The sequence below is a fragment of the Silene latifolia genome, chromosome 1 (assembly GCF_048544455.1).
Source record: "Silene latifolia isolate original U9 population chromosome 1, ASM4854445v1, whole genome shotgun sequence".
NCBI classification, from domain to species: domain Eukaryota; kingdom Viridiplantae; phylum Streptophyta; class Magnoliopsida; order Caryophyllales; family Caryophyllaceae; genus Silene; species Silene latifolia.
Window position 1 is genome coordinate 5,857,222 of NC_133526.1, and position 24,566 is coordinate 5,881,787.

Sequence of the window (24,566 nt, forward strand, 5' to 3'; positions counted from 1 at the left end):
TTGTTAGACAAAATCTTTGATTATTGTGTAATTTAATAATATTAGTTAAAGTCCCTAAATTACCCTTTACTAGTATTTTGTTTGAAATTCAAAATAGTTAATTAAATTACAATTTTATCCCGGGTGTTACTGGATTTGAGTAACACATGTGGCGTTGTCTCATATTCCATTTGGAAAGTGATATATAAATATCACATTAGCAAGATATTTGGAAACGCAATCGAAATTAGAATCCTAGCAACAATCACTTTCCTAAACTCAATATACTATACTTTCTGTGTATGCATATATATATTCTTTGAGATTTAGGGTGTCATTACGAATTAGTATAAACATAATTTCCTTACTATTGGCTCGTAATGGTAGACCGTCGAGTACCATTAGATGTGATCCTAGAGATACTGGTTTGGTTACCGGCTAAATCCGCCCTACGCTTCAAGTGCGTATGCAAAGAGTGGTACGATCTTATAAACACCCCTCTCTTCGCTAAACTTCAACTTAACAAATCCCTCAAACCCGACTCACGACACAATCGTATCCTTATATGTGATGTTGCACTTGGTATAATTAGTATTGTTGATGATCTATATGATCCCTTGAAATGGATCAAATTGAATTGGCCTAAGGATACCATAAGACACGGCGAGACCATACGTGTTGTAGGCTCTTGCAATGGCTTGGTTTGTTACAACGTTCGTTGTTGGAATGATGCTAACCCTACAGTTAGGTGCTTCCTTATATGCAACCCTACAACGCGCAATTTCATATCAATCCTGGGTTGCTCAGAGACGAAATGGATGGAGGGTTACTTATCATATGGGTTTGGTTACGATATTGAACACGATGACTATAAGATCGTAGCAACTAGTGATATTTGGACGGAGAATGACAGTAGACATTTGTGTGTATACAGCTTGAAGACTGGTTTGTGGAGCTGGTCCTACCTTCCTAATGGCGGTTCAATCGGGAGATATGGTAAAATCATAAACGCACCGAAATATAGTAACAATATTCTATACTACCTTGTTTCACATGACACACAAGGCTTAACATTAAAGCGAATTGCTCGTTTTGATATCGTTTCTGAGAAATGGAAAGACGACCTTACTTTACCGGTTCAAGTGAATAATGTCGTACAAATTGGAAAGTTGGATGGATGGTTATATATACTTGCTGCTGATAATTTTGGTTGTAGTTTAGGTGACATTTGGATGATGGAAGAAGATGGTTCATGGAAGAAGATGTTTCATCTTCCTATAGTTTTACGGGGGCGATGTCCAATTGCTCATTCCGGGTGTCATAGTTTACTGTTTCAAGTCTATAACAGTGACAGAATTGAACTGTTTTGGTATGATCAACGAGATAACACAAGGACACCATTTAAACTATCAGAGACAATGCCGAGGGACATAGGATTATACATGCTTTGTATTGCAAGCCTCGTTGCGATTCCAGGAGGTTGCTCCTTAACTAAATTGCAACAACTTGAGGATGTGGATTATACATCTAATGTACTACCACCAGTTCTATAGTTTCTAAGCATTATAATAAAGTTTTTTTAGTGATCGTTTCTTATGAGTGGGGATCCCCTGTCCCATTTGGTGTCCCAATGTGTGTGCCACTCCAATCACCTTCTAACACATCAACAAATTAATATAATTATTGCAATATTTTATTTTGCAACAAGTGATATGTCAATAGGTAAATGGAGTGGCACACATAATGGGACACAAAAGTGGGACAGATGATCCTTACTGGTTTCTTATATTGGTCATTTATGAAAAGTGATCGTTGCTAGGATTTTAATTTCGATTGAGTTTCCAAATATTGTACTGTAATCTAAGGAATCTAATGTCTTTTTCATAAAATAGTTTCCAAATATAATGTTGTAATCTATTGTACGATGAGTTTGGGTTCCTCGGAAGGCGATCACATAGTGAAGGATGATTATTCCTTGTTATGATATGCTTCGGAAACTTTTGGGTCGGACTAAAAGATGGCACGCCGTAGATGGAGTTATCGACATCATCAACGACTGAGTGGCCTGGGATCGTACGAGGTTTTAGCATTTGATTACTCCCTCTGTCCCGCCGTCCCAGACATTTATTGTCCTATTCCATTTTTGGGTGTCTCAGTCAATTGTTGTCCTTTCTAAATAAACTTGATGAGCAATTTGATCATTCACACACAATTATCAAGAAATTATATTTGGTTTAGAATTCTGGATACAGAATTGCAGACTTGAGAGTAATCAAACGAGGTTTTTTTTTTATAAAATCAAACAAAAAATTGTATATGAATCTTGTTACCAAAAACATCACTTCCCTAGTGCTCGACTGGCTCCCGAATGTGGCCAGAGTATTTTCGGATGACCCATAATGATTTTTGTTACCCAAAGACAAGAAAAAAAAATACAGTACATAAAAAGAGAATGAGACGAGACGACGTTGAATCTTCAACGAGTAACTCTGAGAAACATGTCCGACTCCACCACATAAACCAACTGAGAAGAATTGCCGGTGAGAGTTTCTTGCATCACCTATCTCCTCAACGTCTGAAGGATATATTCTGCGTAAAGATCCCTGAAAATTCAACAGCAAATTAAACAAGATCGAAACAAAGAAAAGATTAGGTATCAGAGCGAGACAATTTAATATGCTTACATTGAATGTTGGATGGCTTGATGAGCAGTCTTGGCTGGCAGAAATTCGTCCACTGCGACTTCTTTGTTCTCGTTTTTCTTATCTGACAGCATATAAGTTAAGAAAATTTTCGTGTAATCTACTGCAAAACTTGAGATATGAATTTATTTGAAAGATAAATGCATAGTTATTGGATACAGTCCTCGAAAAAGCGCCTGATCTCAGCCAGACGGTGCGGAGGAAGTTGGTTGATATCAGTATAGTGCATAACTTCAGGGTCGTCAGCACAAACCGCTATGATCTTATCGTCTTTCTCACCCTGATCGATCATAGGCATCAGACCAATGGCCCGTGCTCGGAGAAAACAACCCGGGATTACTGGCTCCTGAGAAACACGGAAAATCAATGTACATATATTTGAGATTTTCATGAAAGTGATGATAAGCCCCATAACTTTAGCCAATTGTGAGATTAAGCCCCATAATTTAGAAATGTAGTAATTAGGCTCCATAACTTTGATAAAAAGTGAAATTCAACACAGTTTTTTATTTTCAACCAAAATTACACCAAAAAATTCAATTTCATTCATCAATACAATTTACAAGTACACAATAAAACTTATTAAAAATATAAAATTGTGTGTGTAATTTATTAGACATCGTTGGAAATAAATCAATACATATATATAAAGCAGAAACTTTTCGAGCGATATTAGAGAGTCCAACTTTTTTAGAATTCCTATATATAAAATAATTTTTATATAAAATTATTATCATTATCCTAATAAGTGTAGATCTAACTTTTTTCTCTTAATAATTTATTAGAAAATTATCCCAATCGAAGTAGATCTTAATAATTTATGAGAAAATAATCCTACCAGAAGTAGATCAATTATTTATGAGAAAAATAATACTAATAGAAGTGGATCTAATAATTTATCTATTATTCTTTACTAAAATAATAATAGGAAAATAACTTTATAAAAAATAGGATAGGTTGATAACTTATACCTAATATAACATCAGTTTTCAAAACTTATACCTAAGATAACTTTTTTTTTAAAACTTATACTAAAATCCCATTTTTTTCCATACTTCCTACCAAATCTCAAAAAATGATGTGATTGGACCATTTTACCCTTGCTATTTAAAGTTCACCACCTTTTGTCCGCCCTATTAAACCTATAACCATCCCCACAACCACTTCCTCCCTGATTGACACCACCACTAATGTCGGCGCTGCCATTCCACGGATCTCTTCCCACGGCCGACCCCCTTAGTACCACCGTCAATCAGTCGAACAGCCAAAAGCCCCAATTCCTAACCCCTATTAAACTCTTCTTTTACTTTTTCTTCCTTCTCTCAAAAGAAATCAATTTAGCACCGATTTGTCATCACTTCTCCATCGTTATTGCCACCACTAGATTCGTGGGAGATGGGATGTTTTGGGTTGGATATAGGTTAAAGTTTGGGGGATTCTGGGTGCACCGTGTTCAGCATGGGGTGCGCTGGGATCGAAGGGGTTTGGTTTGGGTTAGGGTTTGTGGGTGTTCGACGCATTAAAGGTAGAGCTAGACAGCGTCGCTAGAGGGAGGACAATGGTGAGGCGCTAACGGTGGCACAAGCGGTGGTGCCAGTGAGGAATGAGGCAATTCGTGGTGTTGGTTAAGGTGGGGTTGGGTTGGGTGTTAATGGGTCACAGTGGTGGAGAAAGGGTGGGTGAAGTAAGTAATAAGGGTAAAATGGCCAAGGCATGTTGTTTTTTGAGATTTTGTATTAAATTTGGAGAAAAATGGGATTTTAGGTTTAAGTTTTAAATAAAAGTTATATTAGGTATAAGTTTTGAAAATTGATGTTATACTGAGTATAAGTTATCAATTTACCCTAAAAAATATTTATTTTAAAAATACTTATAACGTAAAAAAAGGCGATATAATAAACGTATAAAAGTGTTAAATTGCATATTTTATAAACATACAATAATTACAATTGTCAGAAAAAAACAAAAGAGATCCTAATTTTTTACAAATATAAAATATTCTCCAAAATCTAAGTTGTTAGACGTTAACTACTTAGTGAAACCCGAGTAATAATAAAGATAATTTTATTTTAAAACTTTTTTTAATATTTAAAAGATTTACAAAATATTCGAGTTGTTAGTTATAACCAAACCCCTAAGTATCTTCCAAAAACCATGAGAAAAAGCTGATTTTTATTTAAAAAAAAAAAAAACATACTCCAGAAAAAGTAACATGTCATAATAGGAAAAAGAAGTATGGAATGACATTTACTTAGCATTTGGCTTTTACAATGGCGGCGGGAGGAGAAATTTTTTTTATAATGACAATATTAGAAATAAACAACCTCAACGGTGGCATGAAATAGTTTTAATTCTGGATATGATTAGATTACCAATAATATTCACTTAAGATTAAAAAAAATTGAGCTATCATTAAAAAATATCAAATAAGTCTCATATCGATTTTGTCAAGCCAAAAATTTAAATACAAATGAACAAAGTCAAGAATTACAATTTTATACGGGACTAATAATCCAAGAACCAACTAACTATAATTTTATGAATGAATGATAAATATATAGAAAAAGTGTGTGGACTGTATATAATCTGTTATTATATCACCGAATTTCTTCTTCAAACTGGTTTCATATTCATATCAAATCCATAATAGACGTTAAAATTGTATCGAACTGCCAAATATACAAAATTATTCGGTTACATCAATTTTTACTTTCTAAATTCCAATTCATATATCTATGTGTTTTTATTCACTTAATTATTTACCGCGGTTTGTGTATGGCTGGTTATTACTATGTCATGCACTGATTGTATATTTACAAGTGCAATAATTTTTGCAGTAGCTTTTCATAATTTTTTTTTTTTGGAAAATTTCATTTTGGTGCCCTGAGGTTTGCATAATTCCACTTTTGTGTCCTGAGGTTTTGACTACTTTCCACTTTGGTAACCCGAGTTTTGAAAAAAAATTCCTTTTTTTGTTAATGGTTAACTGTGAGGTATCACATATGAGTTTAGTTGAATATAAGGTACTGCTTAGTGTAATAGATTAAGTTAAAATAAAGACAACTAATTGCATAAATATTGGATATGAAGTGAAACAATTGTACATATATAATTAGTAATTTGAAGCCATTTTCTTAAAATTGAAACTCCTTTTTGAAAATTTGTTCATTTTTTTTATTATAAATAAAGAGTAGAATAATAATGTAAGATAATGATACTTGATTTTTTTGATAGGCAAAATTTCAAATAAACAAAAATAAGTTATAATTTTAATAAAATTAATCTAAAACTAATCGAGATTAATAGTTGTATCCTAATATCCTACATTCCTACTCCCTCCAATCCACACAAAACTCTTCATTTGCTTTTTGGAGGTCAGACATTGAAAAGTTGATCATTAATTCACTCAAAAATATATCACAAATCTACAAAATTAGATGTCGTATTATATATTTCGCATGGAGTTCATAAGGAACAACCAGTCTTAATGGTAGATAGTCAAAAACAAATTTATTGTTTAGAGATCTAACAAAAATCCTCCAAACAGTTTACATATATAATTGAGATACCTGTTGTTTTGTGTACCACCATTCAACCTTTACACTGTCGTATGCTTACAAAATGGAATATATTGGTAGATGTTTACAAAATGGAATATATATATTGGTAGATGTTGTAAGTTAATCTAATTTGTGAATCTTATAAAAGTCAGTCTGAGTTATCACGTGTTCATTTTAAAGAATTAAACCACATTTTTGGGAATGACGTTTTAAATTGACTAAAATCAGTGGTGCGTACAACAATAAAAATAGGTAACTACATAATATAATTAACGTAAACAAAAAAGAGTAGCTTTTATGTTAAATGGACCGATGATCCATTAATAATCAACTAAATCAACCCAATAGTTTCGTGTGTTCCGATTTTCAACATAGTTAGGCCATTTTTTTATCAACTTAATAGAACTTTACTACAAAACCATGACAATGTAAAATAAACCAACGTTTGCAATCTATTATTGGCAACAAATTCTTAGAACATTCAGCATGCATATTGTAAAAGATGATCCTAATGGAAGCCTCATGCATTCTATGTAATAGAATCACATATATTTTTGTACTGTTGTTTAGAGACTACTAATTTTATTGGAATTCAATATGGATTTGATTTTACGATAAGTATATAAACCAAAACACTCTGAATTGTAGATAGTCAAGGTAAACTTATACTATAAGATATCTAACATTTTCTCTAAACACACTAAATATAGATAATTATGATACACGTTGCTTTACGTAACACCATTTAGTTTTACGTAGTTGTTATAGGTTAAAATAATTTGTAAAACTCATAAAGGTCTGTCTCAATTATTAAGGGCGGTTCATTTGGTAAGCTAACGTTTTGTATTTAATTAAAAACCAGTTATGCCTATAACAATAACGAAAAAACCAACTACATACTCTTACAATCTTACTTGATGTTTTACAACTGAAATGATAACTACTAAATGACAAAACTTCTATGATAAAAGCACTAATAGTTCATTGATGTTCAACTACACCAATCACGAACTTTTATTTTACCAATGATTTAAACATAATAGAACCTTTTTTATCAACTATAGAATATATTTATACAGATGATTCTAATGGGAGCCCCGTGCATCGCACGGGCTTTTCAACTAGTATTTGAATGAATTAAATAAAATTGAAAACTTGTAAATGTACTCTCATATGTATGTGAATTATAATAAAATTAGTAAAAAAGTATTAAAAATATTTTAAAAATTATGTTAATAAATTAAATAAATACTTTTAAAATGTTAATAATTATTTAGTGTACAATGAACTTATATATAAAATGATTTAATGATATGATTTATTAAGTTTAAAAGAGAAATTAAGTTGGATTTTACTTTTTGTCAAAGTTATGGGACCTAATTACTACATTTATAACTTATGGGCTTAATTTCACAATTAACCAAAGTTAAGGGTCTAATCACCACTTTTGCGATTTTCGTTTCAACTCAAGCATCAATGCTTTTACCTGCATAAGGACTAAGACATCCATGGGATCACCGTCTTCACACAATGTTCGGGGAATAAAACCATAGTTGTGAGGATAGACCACAGATGAGTACAATATGCGATCAACCTGTAAAAAACCGAGTAATGATATGTACACCAGTATATCAATTTACGGCATTAAGCATGGACATATTAGCAATCTCCGCCTCGTTGCTTAGACGCTTACCACAATTAGCCCAGTTTTCTTGTCAAGTTCATATTTGACTTTGCTCCCCTTAGAAATTTCAACAACCTGTGAAAGAACATTAACAGATAAGTACGGTTTAATATCTCGAGTTAGCCGGATTGGATGGACATGATTTCATACACAGTTGTTAATTTGAGGAGCATTTGGTCCTGCCAATACAATTAGAGAAACGGATTAAGTCGAGTTGTATGCACTCACTATACAGCAATCTGAAAGACGAACATTAAGGATATACAAGACTAGAATGGTAATTGTACCGATCTCAAGGTCGTGCCAAGGATGTGCAGCAACAGATCTCCTAGACATCGTCGATAGGATCCTCTGGTTTAACCTTGGAACAGAGCGGTTCACGGGCTTTGGTGGAACTTCAACTCCGTTCATCTCACTCGCCATGTTTCTGAAATTATCGACAAAATGATCATTCATTCATTCATATAAAGCGAAACTAACATAAAGTTAGTACGATTGAAGGATTTTGATTTGCCATGTAGGAGTGAAAAATGAATCCATTCACAAAAAGCAAATTGCATCGTAATCTCGCTCCAAATCACTTTAATCTAAACCACGATTACTTGTGTAAAGCGGTTTTATACAAATATTTAGGGGAAAAGGCAAGATATTCTCCCCAAATTTAAACCTAAATTGGGAAAACCATCGATCATTGCTCACATTGCTTACAAACTCTACACTTATAAAAATCCTCTTCTTGTATTCAATCAAATTCATCACTAAACTCAAAACCATAATCAATCAAGTTATTAATCTAATCGAAACCAATAATCAAATGACACCAAAACAAAATTAAACATACCAAAACTAAAATAAATTTAATAACAATGCAAGCATTATAAATACAACATTGGCGGAACTAAGAGACTAGCAAGGGCGATCAACAACAACAAAAAATATAACAGTTGGTCTTTTTTAAGACGGACAGCTTAAATTGTGTCAAACTGTACACCACTTAGATAGAGGAGACAAGATTTTTGCTAATCCCTTAGCATTTTGTTTTTGTCTTATCTATATATTTGAACGATTTTAAAATTTGACTCATAACTTTCCTATTTTAATGCAGACGGAATTCGAATTTAGGTTATGACTTAAGAGTTCCACTTCCTTACCAATTAAGCTAGTTAATATCTGTTTAGCCCCTTAAAAGTTCGTCCTAACGACAAATATTGGTTCCGTCACACTAATAAAAACATGAAAATAAGGGAACGAGAGGAAAGAAACGTACCGAAAAAAATGGAAGAAAAGTGGAAGAAAGATGAGACGAAAATGAGATCTACAATGTTGGTATGTTTAAGTTATTATGGTGTTACAAAATGATGTAAAGAGTATAAATAGTAGAGAAGAGTTAGGCATGTGAAATATTGAGACAATAAGACGTGAGATGCGAATCATGCGATTGCGTTACATGTTACAAACGTTGACTCTCAATCGTGTGATTGCGTTGCTTTCTCCACCTTGTCCCAACCAACAACATTACTTGCCATTTGCTCTATTTTAATTTACTATACGAAAAAATACTAGATTTAAAGGTCGTGTGAGTATAGTCGTATGTTATTGAACTTATTGTGGTATAATTGACTTTCTGCCTGATTTTAAGAGAATTTTGTTCCGAGATCCTGAAATCTCGAATTCCGTGTATTTTTATTCTTCATGAGCCGTTTGTAAGGTCGTACCGGACCACATTTCTTTTTCTCCCAATTTTTCTACCACGTGTCCGAGGTCATTGCAGTAGTAAACCTATTCAATTTCAGCCCAAAATAAACGAGTACTAATCCATTTTCCACGATTATCCGAGGTTCGACGAATGCTGGTTTATCGCAAACTGGCATCCAAAACGTCCTCCTTTGCTCCTAAAATTTTGTGTGGCCGCTTTACCTAATCCGAGAAACTTTTTGTATGATTTCAAGAGAGCTTTGTTACGGGATCCTGGAATCTCGAAAACTGTGTATTCCACACTTCATTTTGAGCTGTTCGGTACGTCGTACCGGACCACGTTTCTTTTTCTCTCGGTTTTTCTACCACGTGTCCGAGGTCATTGCAGGAGTAAATCTATTCAATTTTAGCCCCAAATAACGAGTATTAATCCATTTTTTACGATTATGCGAGGTCCGACGAATGCTGGTTTATCGCATACCGGCACTCCCAAATGTCCTCCTTTGCTCCTCAAATTTTGTGTGGCCGCTTTACCTGATCCGAGGAACTTTCTTTATGATTTCTAGAGAATTTTGTTCTGCGATCCTGGAATCTCGAAAACCGTGTATTATAAACTTAATTTTGAGTCGTTCGGGAGGTCGTAATGAACCACGTTTCTTTTAATACCGTTTTTTCAACCATGTGTCCGAGAACTTTGCAGGAATAAACCGATTCGATTTCAGCCCCAAATAACGAGTATGAACTCATTTTTAACGATTATGCGAGGTTCGACGAATGCTGGTTTATCGCATACCGGCACTCCCAAATGTCCTCCTTTGCTTCTCAAATTTTGTGTGGCCGCTTTATCTAATCCTAGGAACTTTCTGTGTGATTTCCATAGTATTTTGTTTTGGGACCCTGGAAAATTTCGAAAACCGTGTATTATACACTTCATTTTGAGCCGTTCGAGAGGTCGTACCGGACCATGTTTCTTTTTCACCCGGTTTTTCAATCACGTGCCCGGGGTCATTGTAAGATTCAACCTATTCGATTTCAGCCCCAAATAACGAGTATTAATCCATTTTTCACGATTATTCGAGGTTCGACTAATGCTGGTTTATCGCATACTGGATGTAATATACTCCACTGAACCGAAGACGTTATTCGGGTGGAAGAACCCCTTGAAGAGAGGTCCATTGATTGGCTTAAAATCTGACTAGTGCTTAAAGGGATTGAAAGTAATACTCATATCAACAAAGTGCACTTTCTTTTCTGGTTATCCATGCGAAAGAACTTCACGGTTAAGCGTGCTTGGCTGAGAGTAGTCTTAGGATGGGTGACCTCCTGCTTCCCGGGATGCGCATGAGTGAGGACAAAATGCGCTGGAAAAGACCCGTGTTGATCTGTGGGCCATGTACACGGCCTGGCAAGCTACCGTGAGTGACCGCTCCCGACCCTAGGTTTGGGTCGGGGTGTTACAAGTGGTAGGGCTGAGCAAAACCGGTTATCCGCTCCGGTTTTGCAAACCGGTTTTAAAAAATGGTTTTTTTTCTAAACCGAATCCGCTCCGGATTAATCCGGTTAACCGGTTTTTTCGGAATTTAAAAACCGGATCCGTAAACCGGTTTACCCGCTCTGGTTTTTATAACCGGTTTCAAGAAAGATCCACAATTAAATGCATAGAAACACATAGAAAAATTAGGTTACCGGTTTAAAAACCGGTCTCCGGTTTTGAATTTACATTATTTTTGACTTTTAGTTTCTAAAAACGAAACCAGTTGGTTTCAAAAAAAATAAAAATAAAGAAACCGGTTAAAAACCGGTCCCCGGTTTTGAATTTTCTACAACCGAATCCGCTCCGCTTTTATAGTAAAAAATCCGGTTCGGTTACCGCACCGGAAAAAAAAACGAATATTCGGACTCCACAATTCGGTTTTCGGTTCGGTTTCGGTTTAAAAATACGGTTCGGACTTTTTTGCTCAGCTCTAACAAGTGGTATCAAAGCAACCCTGCGACCGTCTGGTGAGCCTGTGGTCTGGAGTACCCGGATCACCAACCTAGCGGGGGAGGATTCTGGCTTTGGCTCGGCTGCGGTCAGATGCTGCCAGGCGCAACGAGTACGTTGCGTTCTTCAAGTGGGGGTGTGTAATACTCCACTGAACCGAAGATGTTATTCGGGTGGAGTAACCCCTTGAAGAGGTCCATTGATTGGCTTAAAATCTGACTAGTATTTAAAGGGATTGAAAGTCCTGCTCATATCAACAAAGTGCACTTTCTTTTCTGGTTATCCATGCGAAAGAACTCCACGGTTAAGCGTGCTGGGCTAAGAGTAGTCTTAGACTCTTAGGATGGATGACCTCCTGGAAAGGTTCCCGGGATGCGCATGAGTGAGGACAAAATGCGCTGGAAAGGACCCGTGTTGATATGTGGGCCATGTACACGGCCTGGCAAGCTACCATGAGTGACCGCTCCCGACCCTAGGTTTGGGCCAGGGTGTTACAACGGAACTCCCAAATGTCCTCCTTTTTTCCTCAAATTTTGTGCGGCCGCTTTATCTGATCTAAGAAACTTTCTGTGTGATTTCTAGAAAATTTTGATCTAAAACCCTGTAATCTCGAAAACCGTAAATTATACATTTCATTTTGAGCCGTTCGGGAGGTCGTACCGAACCACGTTTCTTTTACTCCCGGTTTTTCAACCACGTGTCCGAGATCTTTGCAAGAATAAACCGATTCGATTTCAGCCCCAAATAACGAGTATATATTAACTCATTTTTAACGATTATGCGAGTTTCGACGAATGCTGGTTTATCGCATACCGGCACTTCCAAATGTCCTCATTTGCTCCTCGAATTTTGTGTAGTCACTTTACCTGATCCGAGAAACTTTTTGTGTGATTTCCAGAGAATTTGTTTTCGGGACCCTGGAATCTCAAAAACCATGTACTCCCACATATTCACTATATTCTTCCCCTTTAATTTTTACCCAAGAAATAAGGAAATCAATTTGGACCACACAAAACACACTACCCCACATGCCATTGAATTTGGACCACACAATTCAACCCAAAAAAGGAAATAGGGAAGAAAACCCGAATAACCGAATATGGAAATAAGGAAGAATACCCTGAATAGGAGGGAGTATTATATACACTTTATTTTGAGCCGTTCGGGAGGTCGTAACAGACCACGTTTCTTTTTATCCCAGTTTTTCTACCACATGTTCGGGGTAATTGCAGGAGTAAACCTATTCGATTTTAGCCCCAAATAAACGAGTATTAATCCATTTTCCACGATTATCCGAGGTTCGATGAATGCTGGTTTATCGCATATCGGCATTTCCAAATGTCCTCATTTGCTCCTCAAATTTTGTATATCCGCTTTACATGATCCGAGGAACTTTCTGTGTGATTTCAATAGAATTTTGTTCCGGGATCCTGGAATCTCGAAAATCGTGTATTATTATATACCGAGTATCGTAATAATATCGTCACAATATCGTAACAAATATCATTCAATAAATATGTTAGTCCTTGTTAACAAGTTCTGTTGATTTTAAATTTTTCGTATATGATACTGTATTGATTATGAAATTAAGTCCTAATTCTGTAAGGAGTATCAATTAATATTATTTTGTGGAGTTGGCTATTATGTAGTTCCTTAAGAATAAAATCTTGTATGTTATGTTTTCGGGTTATACTTATACTTAGTATTTGCTTTTCTACAAATGAAATATTTTTATCGACTTAATATGCCTACTCAAACACTACGACAACTTACATAAACTAATACTATATTTTTTTCGAAATATTCGAAATTTTACTTCAAGGGAATATTCAAAAATTAACTTCTGCAAAAAAAATAAAAAAAAAATAAACTCGTTGAAAACATAGGCCATAGAGCCCATAGTACTTTTTTTTTTTTTGACAACAATAAAGCGATTCATTAACAGGCTTACACGTTAGAATGGTGGTTTGGGTTGCTGAAAACTACTTCGTATTTGAATTACCTGGCTGCTAAAGGTCGTCGACAAATTACTAAATATCGTCGACAATTTTAATGAACTTCCAATTTTGCCCCTCCCTCACACTCCCCCTTATATTTTCCTTTTTATTCAATAACAACCTTTAAAATTCGAAATTTTGAAGGAAAAAAAAAACCGACTCAAATTTCAACAAAAAAACGTATCGACCGCATAATTTCCGTCACGAATTCAAGCATTCAACAAGGTATGTGATTAGTATTCAAAATTTTTTGTAGTATTTTGTTAATGTTGTAAATTTGTGACGGAATTAGGATAGATGCCAAATTAGTGACGGAATTAGGATAGTTGCTATGATCTCAATCGGATTTAGTCGTTATCGTATGTGATTACTATCAAACGCAATTATCGTATCAATTAATCGAGAAAAAAAAAAAAAAAAAAAAAAAAAGGAAAACGCAGCAATCTGGGCCGGGACGAGGGAGTTCTTCGTCCAACACCAGGCCCAGACGAAGAACCCTCACGTCTGTTATGGGCTATGGACGAAGGATTCTCTCGTCCGTGATGGGCTTTGGACGAAGAAATCCTTCGTCTGGCCCAGTTTACACGTTTTTTTTTTTTTTTTTTTTTTTTTTTTTTTTTTTGTTTTATAATTTCTCGATACTTTTTTTTTTTTTTTTTTAATAAATTTTTTTCCGTCTTATTTTGTTATCGTTATAAAGTAATAAATTATTAATAATAATTATCGTCCGTGCCGAAGTCGTTGTAAATATATATTATTTCCGTCTCGTTTTGTCGACGTGAAATATTAATTAATTATTACTAATAAACACCTTATGGGGATATTTTTTTTTTATTATTTTTTAATTAACTTAAACTTATATTTATAAATATAAATATAATTATTACTAATAAACTTATATTATTTCCGTCTTTGTTTTATTAATTTAAGTAATCAAGTTGTTGTAAAATAATTTTTGTTGCGTCTCGTTTAGTTTACGTAAAATATTAATTAATTATTATTAATAAACCCCGTTCCGGGTTATTTTGTTTTTTTTTTTAAATTTTTAATTTACTTAAACTTATATTTATAAATTGTTTGTTTTATTTTTTGGAATAGATGGCCGGTGGAGGAAATGACCGTCAAGTTCGAGCTCGAAAGGGGCTCCAGTTCGAGTCTGAGGTTGGAGATGGTAGTACCGATTCGTGGACTGATGAGCGGTTGGAGGAGGAGCTGGTTCGGTCAGGTGATGTGATAGGTGAGGAGGGGTCGGGTTATGAGCGAGTGCGTAGGGTGCCACGTAGACGGAATGAGGAGGGCCGTTTCCTGCGGAGGTCGGATGGTAGTTCTAGTAGTGTGGTGGCTCCGAAGAAGAAGTCGGGTAAGGACGTCTCTTGGTTGATCGATCATCGTGTTCCTGGTGGTCCGACTTTCCCCACGTGATTCCTAGCCGGGGCCACATTGCCAACACCATATGGGCGACTCTAATGAGGTTGGTCGACCGGTTTTGACGGTTACCACCGGTTTGGTAAGACGGTGTTGTTGAGTTGTTGGCGACTCCCTCCGGGCGTTAAGACTATTTATGACGTCTTGGTCTTTCTCACCTATTAGATTCCATGGCGAGAATTATAACATGCCCCTTATTTCGCTTTTGTTGAGAGATGGCAACCCGACACCAACGATTTCACATGCCTTTTGGGGAGATGTCCATACTCCTTCACGATGTTGCGCGAGATCTTAGGCATTCGGGTTCTTGTGCTTGTTGTAAGGTGGAGAGTAAAGACGGGACGTTGGCGGATCCCCTTATGTATGTATGTGGCTTCTTTGGGATTTCATCGGGCGATTGAGGTTGCCGTTAAACTCTACTAAGAAGGTCCCTATTTACAAGAGTGGGGGTATATTGGTAGATGCAGTTTGTGAAACGGCGAGAGCTAATTGTGATGTTGTTTTTGCTCGGGGTTTTTGGTTTGTGGTGTTGGGGTCGACACTTTTTGTCGACAAATCGGTGATAGGTTACGTCCTCGGTTGTTTCCTTTAGTGTATGATCTTGATGATGTACACCACTACGCTTGGGGAGCGGTGTACTTGCCTTCATGTACCGACGGTTGGGGGTGGCTTCACGTCTTTGGTGTGAAGACTATTGGTGGTTGCTTGACCTTGTTGCAATCGTGGATCTATGAGTATTTTCCTATGTTCGGACCCGGTCCACCTTCGGCAATTGACCCTACTCAGCCTCGGTCGTGTTCTTGGAGATCCGTTGGTCCTTTCGCTCAAAATGCGGAGAAATTGTTGGAGTATCGTAGGTTGTTAGATGGGCTTACTTGTGCTTCCATTAGGTGGGATCCGTACGGGCGCGTCGGGAGCGATATCATCCTCGTACTTTGTATACTGGTTGTATTCGTTTCATGGACATAGCGGAGCCGTACCAGCCTGATCGGTGTTTACGACGGTTTGGGTATGTGCAGATCATACCCAATCCCATTATGAGATTGACGGCGCATCGTCCCGGCCGGGGTAGGGTGCGAGGTTAGGGTGGGGTTGCGGAGACCGATCATCTTTGGGATTCTTTGGGAGGATCACGTGGTTCGCTTTCTCGTAAATCGAGACCGATTACTATCCGGGTGAGACGGAGCCAGATTATGAGACTTGGTATAATGGGAATTCTCACCCGTTGATCATTGATCCCGACCACCATGACGCCCGCGCCACATGAGGATTTTGATATCCCTGCGAGGTAATAATATTACTTACGTTCTTGTAATTATTGTTTAACTTTCTTTTGTTCCTCGATAATGTTTATAATGTTTTAGTTGTTCTTGTCAATTTGCAGACTGCACGTCTTTGTAATGTTTCGATTTCGAGGCCAAAAAATTAAGGATGACAAGAAACAACTTGCCTTCCTCCGCAAGATGATGAAGAACGTCGACCCATTGATTGAGAGGGCTGGGGATATCATCGTCGGCGAGACCTCGTCAAACACCCGGGATGTTGTTCAGCGTAGAAGCGAGATGGTGTTTATACTGATAGCGAGGAAGAGGATAATCAGTAGTGGGAGACTAATTTGTGTTTGTTTTCATTTATTTTGTACGTTTTTGAAGACATTATTTATGTTGGATGATTATGTTAGTTGACTATTTGAACGTTGTTTATTTCAAAAAACATGAGCGGTTTTAAATTAAAAATTTCTTGAATACATAACAATGATGCAAATTCATACATTTCTGGAAATAGTAACTACTTCATGACAATGGCCAACATAATGAAAACAAACAAATACAAGATACACTTGAAATAAAACTTCATCATCCTTGTCATTTCCGAAATCTCCTTTTTTATACCTATCACTTGCTCTTTCATGACATTTCCACTTGATGCATCATCACCTTCATCTTGACATGCTATATTCAACTTTTTTGTTATTGTTAAATGATCTTCAGTCAACCACGAGACAAAACGATTGCAAGGTACGCACTTAAAAAATGCTTTCTTCGGATTAGTAGCTGTCCCGGAAATCATGATGATAGCGTTTCTTTGACAACGATTGCAAATTTGATTCTTAAAATCAAGGCCTTCAATTGGTCGGGTTCCCCACATTGAGGATGATGTTGACATAAGTACAGATTTGAAGAAGAAAATGGAAGATGATGAAGATGATTGGAAAATAGAAAAGGTTGAAGATGAGTGCAAAATTACAACATTTTGTAGATGTTTATATAGGGAAAAATGTGACCGTTATAATTCAAAATAGCCGTTATAATTCAAAATAGCCGTTATAATTCAAAATAGCCGTTATAATTCAAAAATAGCCGTTATAATTCAAAATAGCCGTTATAATTCAAAATAGCCGTTATAATTCAAAAATAGCCGTTATAATTCAAATTTTACCGTTATAATTCAAATTGTACCGTTATAATTCAAAATAACCGTTACAATTCAAAAACGGCCGTTATAATTCAATTTTTACCGTTATAATTCAAAATAACCGTTACAATTCAAAAACAGCCGTTATAATTCAAATTTAACCGTTATAATTAATAGGTTATAAATAGGCCATTCTATGTCAATTTCAATCACAACATCCAAATCATCTTCACTCACTACAATACTAATTATTAACTCACAACATCTAATTCCAAAATGGTTCTCACAAATGCTCAAAAAACCAGAGTTTATCAAATAAGAATCGATTTAATTGTTCAAAATTTACCAATTCTAATTGAGCGTCTTGAATCAGTGGTTCCCGGTGACAATTGTATGGCACATGCTTGAAGAACCTCCAATTGGGACCCTTTGTATTATTTTACAAGGAAACCGGATCATGTTCTAACTCCAGATTAGAGATGAGATTGTTTCTGATGAAGTACTAAACGAGAAGATGTGGGAGTTTCGTAGGTTAAAAAGTGATATCTTTACATATTTTGAGCGCATTCTCACCGTGATTGATTACCCAAGACTATCGGACTTATGTCTTTGGTAGAGTCTTAGGGGCAAGGAATTCTTTATCTCTACTGACCGATTTATTGACTCAATATATGTCTACCCAACCTGAAGAAATTGAGATTCAAGATCATGAAGAAGATGAGGAATCGTCATCTTCTTCATCGGAAGATAATTAAGTTCGGTAGTTATTTAATTATGTTATGTTTTGGGGTTTAGCGTTTGGGGTTTAGGGTTTGGGGTTTAGGGTTTGGGTTTAGGGTTTGGGTTTAGGGTTTGGGTTTAGGGTTTGGGTTTAGGGTTTGGGGTATGGTATGTTTTAATTATGTTTTTATTGGTTTATGTTTTAATTATGTTTTTATTGGTTTATGTTTTAATTATGTTTTTAAGGATTGTTTTAATGAAATTACGTTTTAAGTCAATTAATCGGATGCAGATGATAATAAACTACAATAATCGGATAATTAAATAAAAAAAAATATAAGGTACAATATTCAGATATATAAAATAGAAGGTACAATAATCGGACAAATAAAAGCTAAGAACACCTCGCGAAATCGCGCCATAATCGGATCTGATGTCGATACAGGCCATTATAATGATCTACGCTTGCATCATGTACCCAACAATGGGCTATTGGAGGCATAGGTGACAAGGGGCGTACTCGGAGCCGCAAATAGTTGTCTCAAATTCGTGTTACGACCAACTTTCTTGTTGCTTGATTTTTTTATACCAAACCCGAGTCGGAGCCCGATCTCATATGCCCAATTAAACGCTTCAGTACTAGATGCAAAAAATCTAGTTGTCGTAAAATGATCTGAGTAATCAACACCGTCTCCATCGTTAATCACCTGCGCACGCATTTCAACAAGTTAGTTAGTTATTAATTCAATTATTTGCTACGGGACTAGTCGAAGTAAATATAAAATAATATAAAATTAATACAAACACGGTAATAAGTTATTTTTTACAAAACGAGTCGGAAATGTTAAAGATAAAAATTTCATATAAAGACGGTAATTAATTAATTCAATTGTTTTATAATACAAAAACGGCATTTAATTATTTTGTACACAACGAGTCGGAAATAACGGAAATCAATTATAATTATTTGAATTGTCGGAAACTATAAAAAATAAAAAAATTTAATACAAATACGGAAATTAATTATTTTATACAAAACGAGTCGGAAACAAAAAAAAAAAAAAAAAAAAAAAAAAAAAAAAAAAAAAAGTAACGAGAATGGGCCAGACGAAGGAAACCTTCGTCCAAGACCAAGCCCAGACGAAGGGATCCTTCGTCCAACACCAAGCCCAGACGAAGGATTCCTTCGTCCAAGCCCAACATTAGACGACCCGTTCTTAAATGCCTGGGTCGGGCACTGGGGCGAAGAACCCCTCGTCTCGGCCCGATTCCGTGTTCTTTCTTTTTTTTTTTTTTTTTTTTTTTTTCAATTGCTTTTTCATATAAATCCGTCACAAATTCTATCATAATTCCGTCTACATTCATGGCATCTATCCTAATTCGGGATTCAAACGATAATAAAACATAAATTTTTAACAAAACTAAATCGTAAACTAACCTCGTTACTATCTTCATTGTTGAAATCGTTGTTAAAATCGTTCCCGTTCATGTTGTTAATTACAAAACCCGACTTTTTTTTTTTGGTTTGAAATATTTTAGTGAGACGGTGACTTGTGTTTTAGTGAGACGGTAATTTCATTTCTGTTTTGAGACGGAAATTGCATTTTGGTGAGACCAATATGGAGTCATGATATGGAGGGCAAACTTGGAATTTTACGTTAATTGTCGACGATATTTAGTAAAATGTCGACGAGAGAATAAGGACAAAGTCTGAAAATTTATGGACTAAATGGATGACCCAAAGTGAAACATGGGTTAGATAGAATTGGGCTAGATTTGAGTCTTAGAGAACATTTTTATATCCAAAATTCAATTTAGTTTTACATTTTACAATTTCATAAAAACTAGTTTTAAACCCGTGCAAAATTGCACGGGTATGTATTTGGGCCGGTATTAATGATTTTGGATGATTTTTTTTTTTTTTTTTTTTTTTTTGCATTTCTATTGTAATTATCTAGTTGGTCTAAATCAGCGATCTACATAATTAATGTTTACACTTGTTTCAAATACGTGTTCAAATGCAATGGTCTAAGAGAAAATAACGTAATATACTATTGTAAATAAAATTTGCATACATAAAAAACTTCACACCCCGAATAAAGAAATATAATTTAATAAGTTACTTTAACACAGCTTAGTGTAACATTAGAATGTCAAATCTTATACTCCGTATGATTTATTGGTGAAATTAGGGTGTGCTAGTAAGCCCATATACAATAAAGTACATGGATCGATAAATAATACTTCGTATTTTGTTTTGATAATTAAATATTTCTTATTTTTAACTAACAAATTCAAAGATGCCATATTTATCATAAAATTTCGAATTGTTAAAATAAAATTAACAATCCGTATACAAATAAAATCAAAGTGTAAAGCTTGGGCTATTATCGCTTTGGACTCGTTGTCAGTAAATTTATTGCATATGTATAAATATAGTCTTATCAAATTATTCGGAATGTATAAAATTATTTCATAGTATTATTTTCATTTATTCCGATTTGTAATTCATACCGCTTATATGCCATTAATTTCATTTATTCGGAATGTATAAAATTATTTCATAGTATTATTTCATAGCATTTGTTCTACGACGGAATTTGTAGGATATTTGTATTGGCGGAATTCTGAAGAAATATACTCCTTTGCACACTAACGGGTCCCACCCTAACATGAATTTCAAAAAAAAAAAAAAACTGAATTAATGAGGTGGCACGTCCTGGATTGAGTATTGTCTTCTGAATTAATAAAGATAAGATATTAAAACTGGTTAAAATAAGTTTATATAAATATAGTTTTATGTGCTTCCAAATTTCCAATCAAGTGTGTTTAGTATGATGGTCTTTGTCTACAAGAATACAATAAACTAAACTTTATTTCTACTTAATCGTTTACCTCTTTCGAGAATACCTAATGGAAATTAGTTATGTTTAGACATCTTATTTTATACAACTTACATATTGTAGTATTTAAAAAGTAAACTTTATATTTTTGTATGCAAAAACTATTGAAGTTATTAGGATTATTAGGATTAATGCTATTGTGACTAAACCTGGCAATAAGGTCAATCGGGTCGGGTTCGGATCAGGTTAATTCCGACTGCATCATTCTCGAATTTGCAAAATTGGGTCAGGTCATTTCGGCCAAGTCATTTAGGGTTCAGTTCTATTATTATCAAGTTCTTTATAGATAATGATCAGTTTCCAGCAATAAACATTCAGGTTTAGCAATATTGATTCGAGTCAATTAGAGTTACGGGTCATGTTTGGATTTTCACTTCAAATGCCGGGTCGAGTTATTCAGATCCAGATTATTTAAAGCGGGTCAATTTTATAAGGACTAATTGTGACCACCATCATTCCACTTTTGACCCTCCAATGTAAGAACAACAAACTCAAGCTAGATAAGTCAAAAAACTTTCGGAAAATGCAGAAAAGAAAAGCACAAATTAGACATGGGAAATGTACACTGGCAACTCATCAGAAATTTACAATAAAGTGAAGCATAATAGTACACTCAATGTCTACTAGGAAAGCCACATAATAACTTTCACTATAAGCCAACACACAATAATATCACAAACACATAACCCTTTAATTTGGCACAGATTCTCATTTGTGACGGCGATATCCGCCACAAGCTTGTGACTGGTACCGTTTCCTCTCACAAAATGTCCATTGAGAGGTGAGTGGGAAGCACATGGGGGGTGCCCCACCTTTGTCACATCTCCCTTTTTGTGAGAGGTCACAAGCTTGTGACGAGATTAGCCCGTCACAAGCAAGACTAACTGTTAATTTGGTACACCTTTACTTCTCCGGTTCTCCCAAAATTATAAAGTAAGACGATTTTACATATTAAACGGTCCAAATTATAACTAAATAGAAACCTTCATTTATTATTAATAAAGTTAATAAATAAGTCATCCATCTCACAAAAAAAAAAAATATATACAACAGGTCAGTCTCACACGTAAGACCGTCGCACTTTATTTGTCTACTAAGTCTAACTTCAAAAAAAAAAAACAATTCACCATTTCTTTCTTCTATGATGGATCCAACTTTCTCTTAAAAGCCAAAATTCCTTCCTTGCATCCCAAGTACTTTACTTTGTAACCTTTATAAATAATACACACACTTGTCCCAAGTCCTAACTCCTAACCCATAACACATCACAGTATCACACAATATCCGCATCCTGTCCCGATCAATTCTTTACGTTTACATGAAAAGACTAATACCCGCATTTTACAATGACAAACAAAAATGACCCAAAAACCCTGAAAACTCAAAATTGTGAAAATGAGTGTAAGGCCATACATGAGTCACTAGGAAGGCTAAGCACCATGGTTCGAACCTTGGCGACACGAACCGTCCTCGAAAGGAGGGAAATTAAGGAGACTTACAAGGCCATGTATGGTGAAGACCTTCCAAACCATTTACATAAATTGAAGCTTAAGTTATGTGACTCAAAATTTTCTGTAAAAGCATGTGATGCTTTGTATCTTTGGGTATGTGATACATGGGAAAGAGATGCTTGTTTTGCTAAAGATGCAATTGAGCAAAATAATGAAGCAGATTATAATGCTTTAATTGAAATGTTTGTTAGTAGAAAATCAAGTCATGTTCTTATGATCAAACAAGCTTATCATGCAAAAGTTATGAGACAACTTGATCAAGATATTGTTACTTTAGAGCCTCCTCATCCTTACCAAAGGGTATGATTGATTATCTATAATTTATGAATTGTAATGTTTTTTATTTTTTATATTAGTGCACGGAAAATGAGATGGTGTCATCAGGTGGTACCGAGTTTCAGTATCACTTTTTCAAATGATCATGTTCATTCTATAGAAGTTCCACTAAATTAAAATGATCGTGTGAAAGGGTGGTACCGAGATTTGTCTGGGTTGTTGTCTAATTGAAGTTTTCTATATTTGGGTAGTTTAAATGTTTAATTATGCAATAATGAGCTAAATCAAATGCTTTATGACCACTAAATAAAGTAGTGGTATGGTTGTCAACTTGTCACTAGTCAAGTAGTCAAATGGTTTGTTGTGTTGTTCAAATTGAAAATAGTAAGTCTCATATAAGACGATTTAATAAATACTTTGTAACTATTTAAAGTAAATGATGGGTCGGACGGTCTTGTACATGAATTTGTGATTAATATTACGCAATAACTTACATTACGTAAGGAAAAGTTTAATTTTACTACTTTAGTTATGACGTTTGGGTAATGTTGTTGTTGACGGGATAATAATAATAAAGATTATAATGGATTTGTAGATATTGGTAGCCTTGTCAACATCACACAAAGCACACCATGCTGATGTGAGCCAAGACATAGCAAAATGTGATGCAATGAGGCTTTACCAAACTGGTGAAGGAAGTTCTGGATCCATTAATGAAGCTGTTGTTCTTGAAATACTTAGTAAAAGAAGTGTTCCTCAGCTTAAACTCACTTTTTCGTCTTATAAGCGCATCTACGGCCACAGTTTCACTAAGGTAAATTCGTAATTCTGTTTAATTAGTACGCGTTGTGTCTCATCTGATTCTTTACGTTTTTATTATGGAGTATTTCAATCAAACGTAAAGATCTCTGATTGTCTAATTGATTATGTGTTATTTTTAGCAACTCAAAAAGACTAATTCAACACAGTTTGAGGATGCCATCAGAAATGTAGTAGAGTGCATTCAGGATCCACCCAAGTACTATGCCAAGGTATGTAGATTTACAACATTGTTTATACGGAATATAAGATTGTTGCGAGTCTTGTATCAGACAGTCTAAAATATATGTATTCATGCAGATGTTGCAAAGAAGCATGAAAGGCGGAGAAACGAGTAAAGGGTCGCTAACGCGATTAATGGTGAACAGAGCTGAGATAGACATGGGTGACATTAAAAGAGTCTACAGGAAGAAATATGGAGTGGAACTTAAAGATACAATTAACCAGACCATTCCTGCAGGGGATTACAGAGATTTCATCTTAGCATTAGCTGAAAATGCATGATCTACTCGATTTAATATTTAATTAATGTGTCATTAAAATTATCATGAAATTATGATATGATTAAGAATTATGTGATCAAATCTTGTTGTATAGTACTGTAGAAGGTTTAGGACTCTTTTGTTGTGTGTAGGAAAAAGTTCGGTGATATGTAATGCAGTTATTATTGTGTAAGACGGTCTGATATTGTATGACGTAGAAAGAGTGCATGATTATGACAATTCATTAGTATGTAGTGGCATATTATTCGGAATCAAATAGCCTTTTTGCAAGCTTTTTAAGATTCCTCATCAGAAAGGCAATGATTCCCTTTTTTGATTATTTTGTGTCTTCAAAAGTTGGCTACTTGACTATCTTTAAGTTAGTGAATTGTGAAACACACAATTCACTTTCTC

The 24,566-nt window shown here is 35.1% G+C and overlaps 3 protein-coding genes across 3 annotated transcripts; 2 read left to right on the forward strand and 1 right to left on the reverse strand.

Annotated features, from left to right (window-relative positions):
• The first annotated feature begins 359 nt into the window (after positions 1-359).
• LOC141631048 (F-box/kelch-repeat protein At3g23880-like) lies at positions 360-1,532 on the forward strand. The gene has a single exon (XM_074443791.1). The coding sequence runs from the start codon at positions 360-362 to the stop codon at positions 1,530-1,532; it is 1,173 nt and encodes a 390-aa protein (XP_074299892.1).
• Positions 1,533-2,208: 676 nt separating this feature from the next.
• On the reverse strand, positions 2,209-9,406 carry LOC141647306 (soluble inorganic pyrophosphatase 1-like). The gene is made up of 8 exons (XM_074455472.1): positions 9,193-9,406; positions 8,213-8,352; positions 8,076-8,104; positions 7,935-8,000; positions 7,728-7,835; positions 2,841-3,027; positions 2,664-2,745; positions 2,209-2,582 (listed from the first exon to the last, which is right to left on the reverse strand). Exons 2-8 carry the CDS (start codon positions 8,346-8,348, stop codon positions 2,540-2,542), a joined length of 651 nt encoding a protein of 216 aa, XP_074311573.1. The 5' UTR covers positions 8,349-8,352; positions 9,193-9,406; the 3' UTR covers positions 2,209-2,539.
• A 12,903-nt stretch (positions 9,407-22,309) lies between these two features.
• Positions 22,310-24,447, forward strand: LOC141594914 (annexin-like protein RJ4). Its single transcript, XM_074414897.1, has 4 exons — positions 22,310-22,875; positions 23,447-23,665; positions 23,793-23,882; positions 23,971-24,447. The coding sequence occupies exons 1-4, from the start codon at positions 22,411-22,413 to the stop codon at positions 24,172-24,174; spliced, it is 978 nt and encodes a 325-aa protein (XP_074270998.1). The 5' UTR covers positions 22,310-22,410; the 3' UTR covers positions 24,175-24,447.
• Positions 24,448-24,566: the final 119 nt, after the last annotated feature.

Bases quoted from the DNA above. Each gene is read 5' to 3' on its own strand.
- LOC141647306 (XM_074455472.1), bottom strand. From the start codon at position 8,348: ATGGCGAGTGAGATGAACGGAGTTGAAGTTCCACCAAAGCCCGTGAAC. The intron at 8,001-8,075 runs GTATGAAATCAT...GTTCTTTCACAG, and splicing joins CTCCTCAAATTAACAACTGT to GTTGTTGAAATTTCTAAGGG. The intron at 3,028-7,727 runs GTAAAAGCATTG...CGTGTTTCTCAG, and splicing joins ATGTCTTAGTCCTTATGCAG to GAGCCAGTAATCCCGGGTTG.
- LOC141631048 (XM_074443791.1), top strand. From the start codon at position 360: ATGGTAGACCGTCGAGTACCATTAGATGTGATCCTAGAGATACTGGTT.
- LOC141594914 (XM_074414897.1), top strand. From the start codon at position 22,411: ATGACAAACAAAAATGACCCAAAAACCCTGAAAACTCAAAATTGTGAA. The intron at 22,876-23,446 runs GTATGATTGATT...ATGGATTTGTAG, and splicing joins CTCCTCATCCTTACCAAAGG to ATATTGGTAGCCTTGTCAAC. The intron at 23,666-23,792 runs GTAAATTCGTAA...TGTTATTTTTAG, and splicing joins ACGGCCACAGTTTCACTAAG to CAACTCAAAAAGACTAATTC.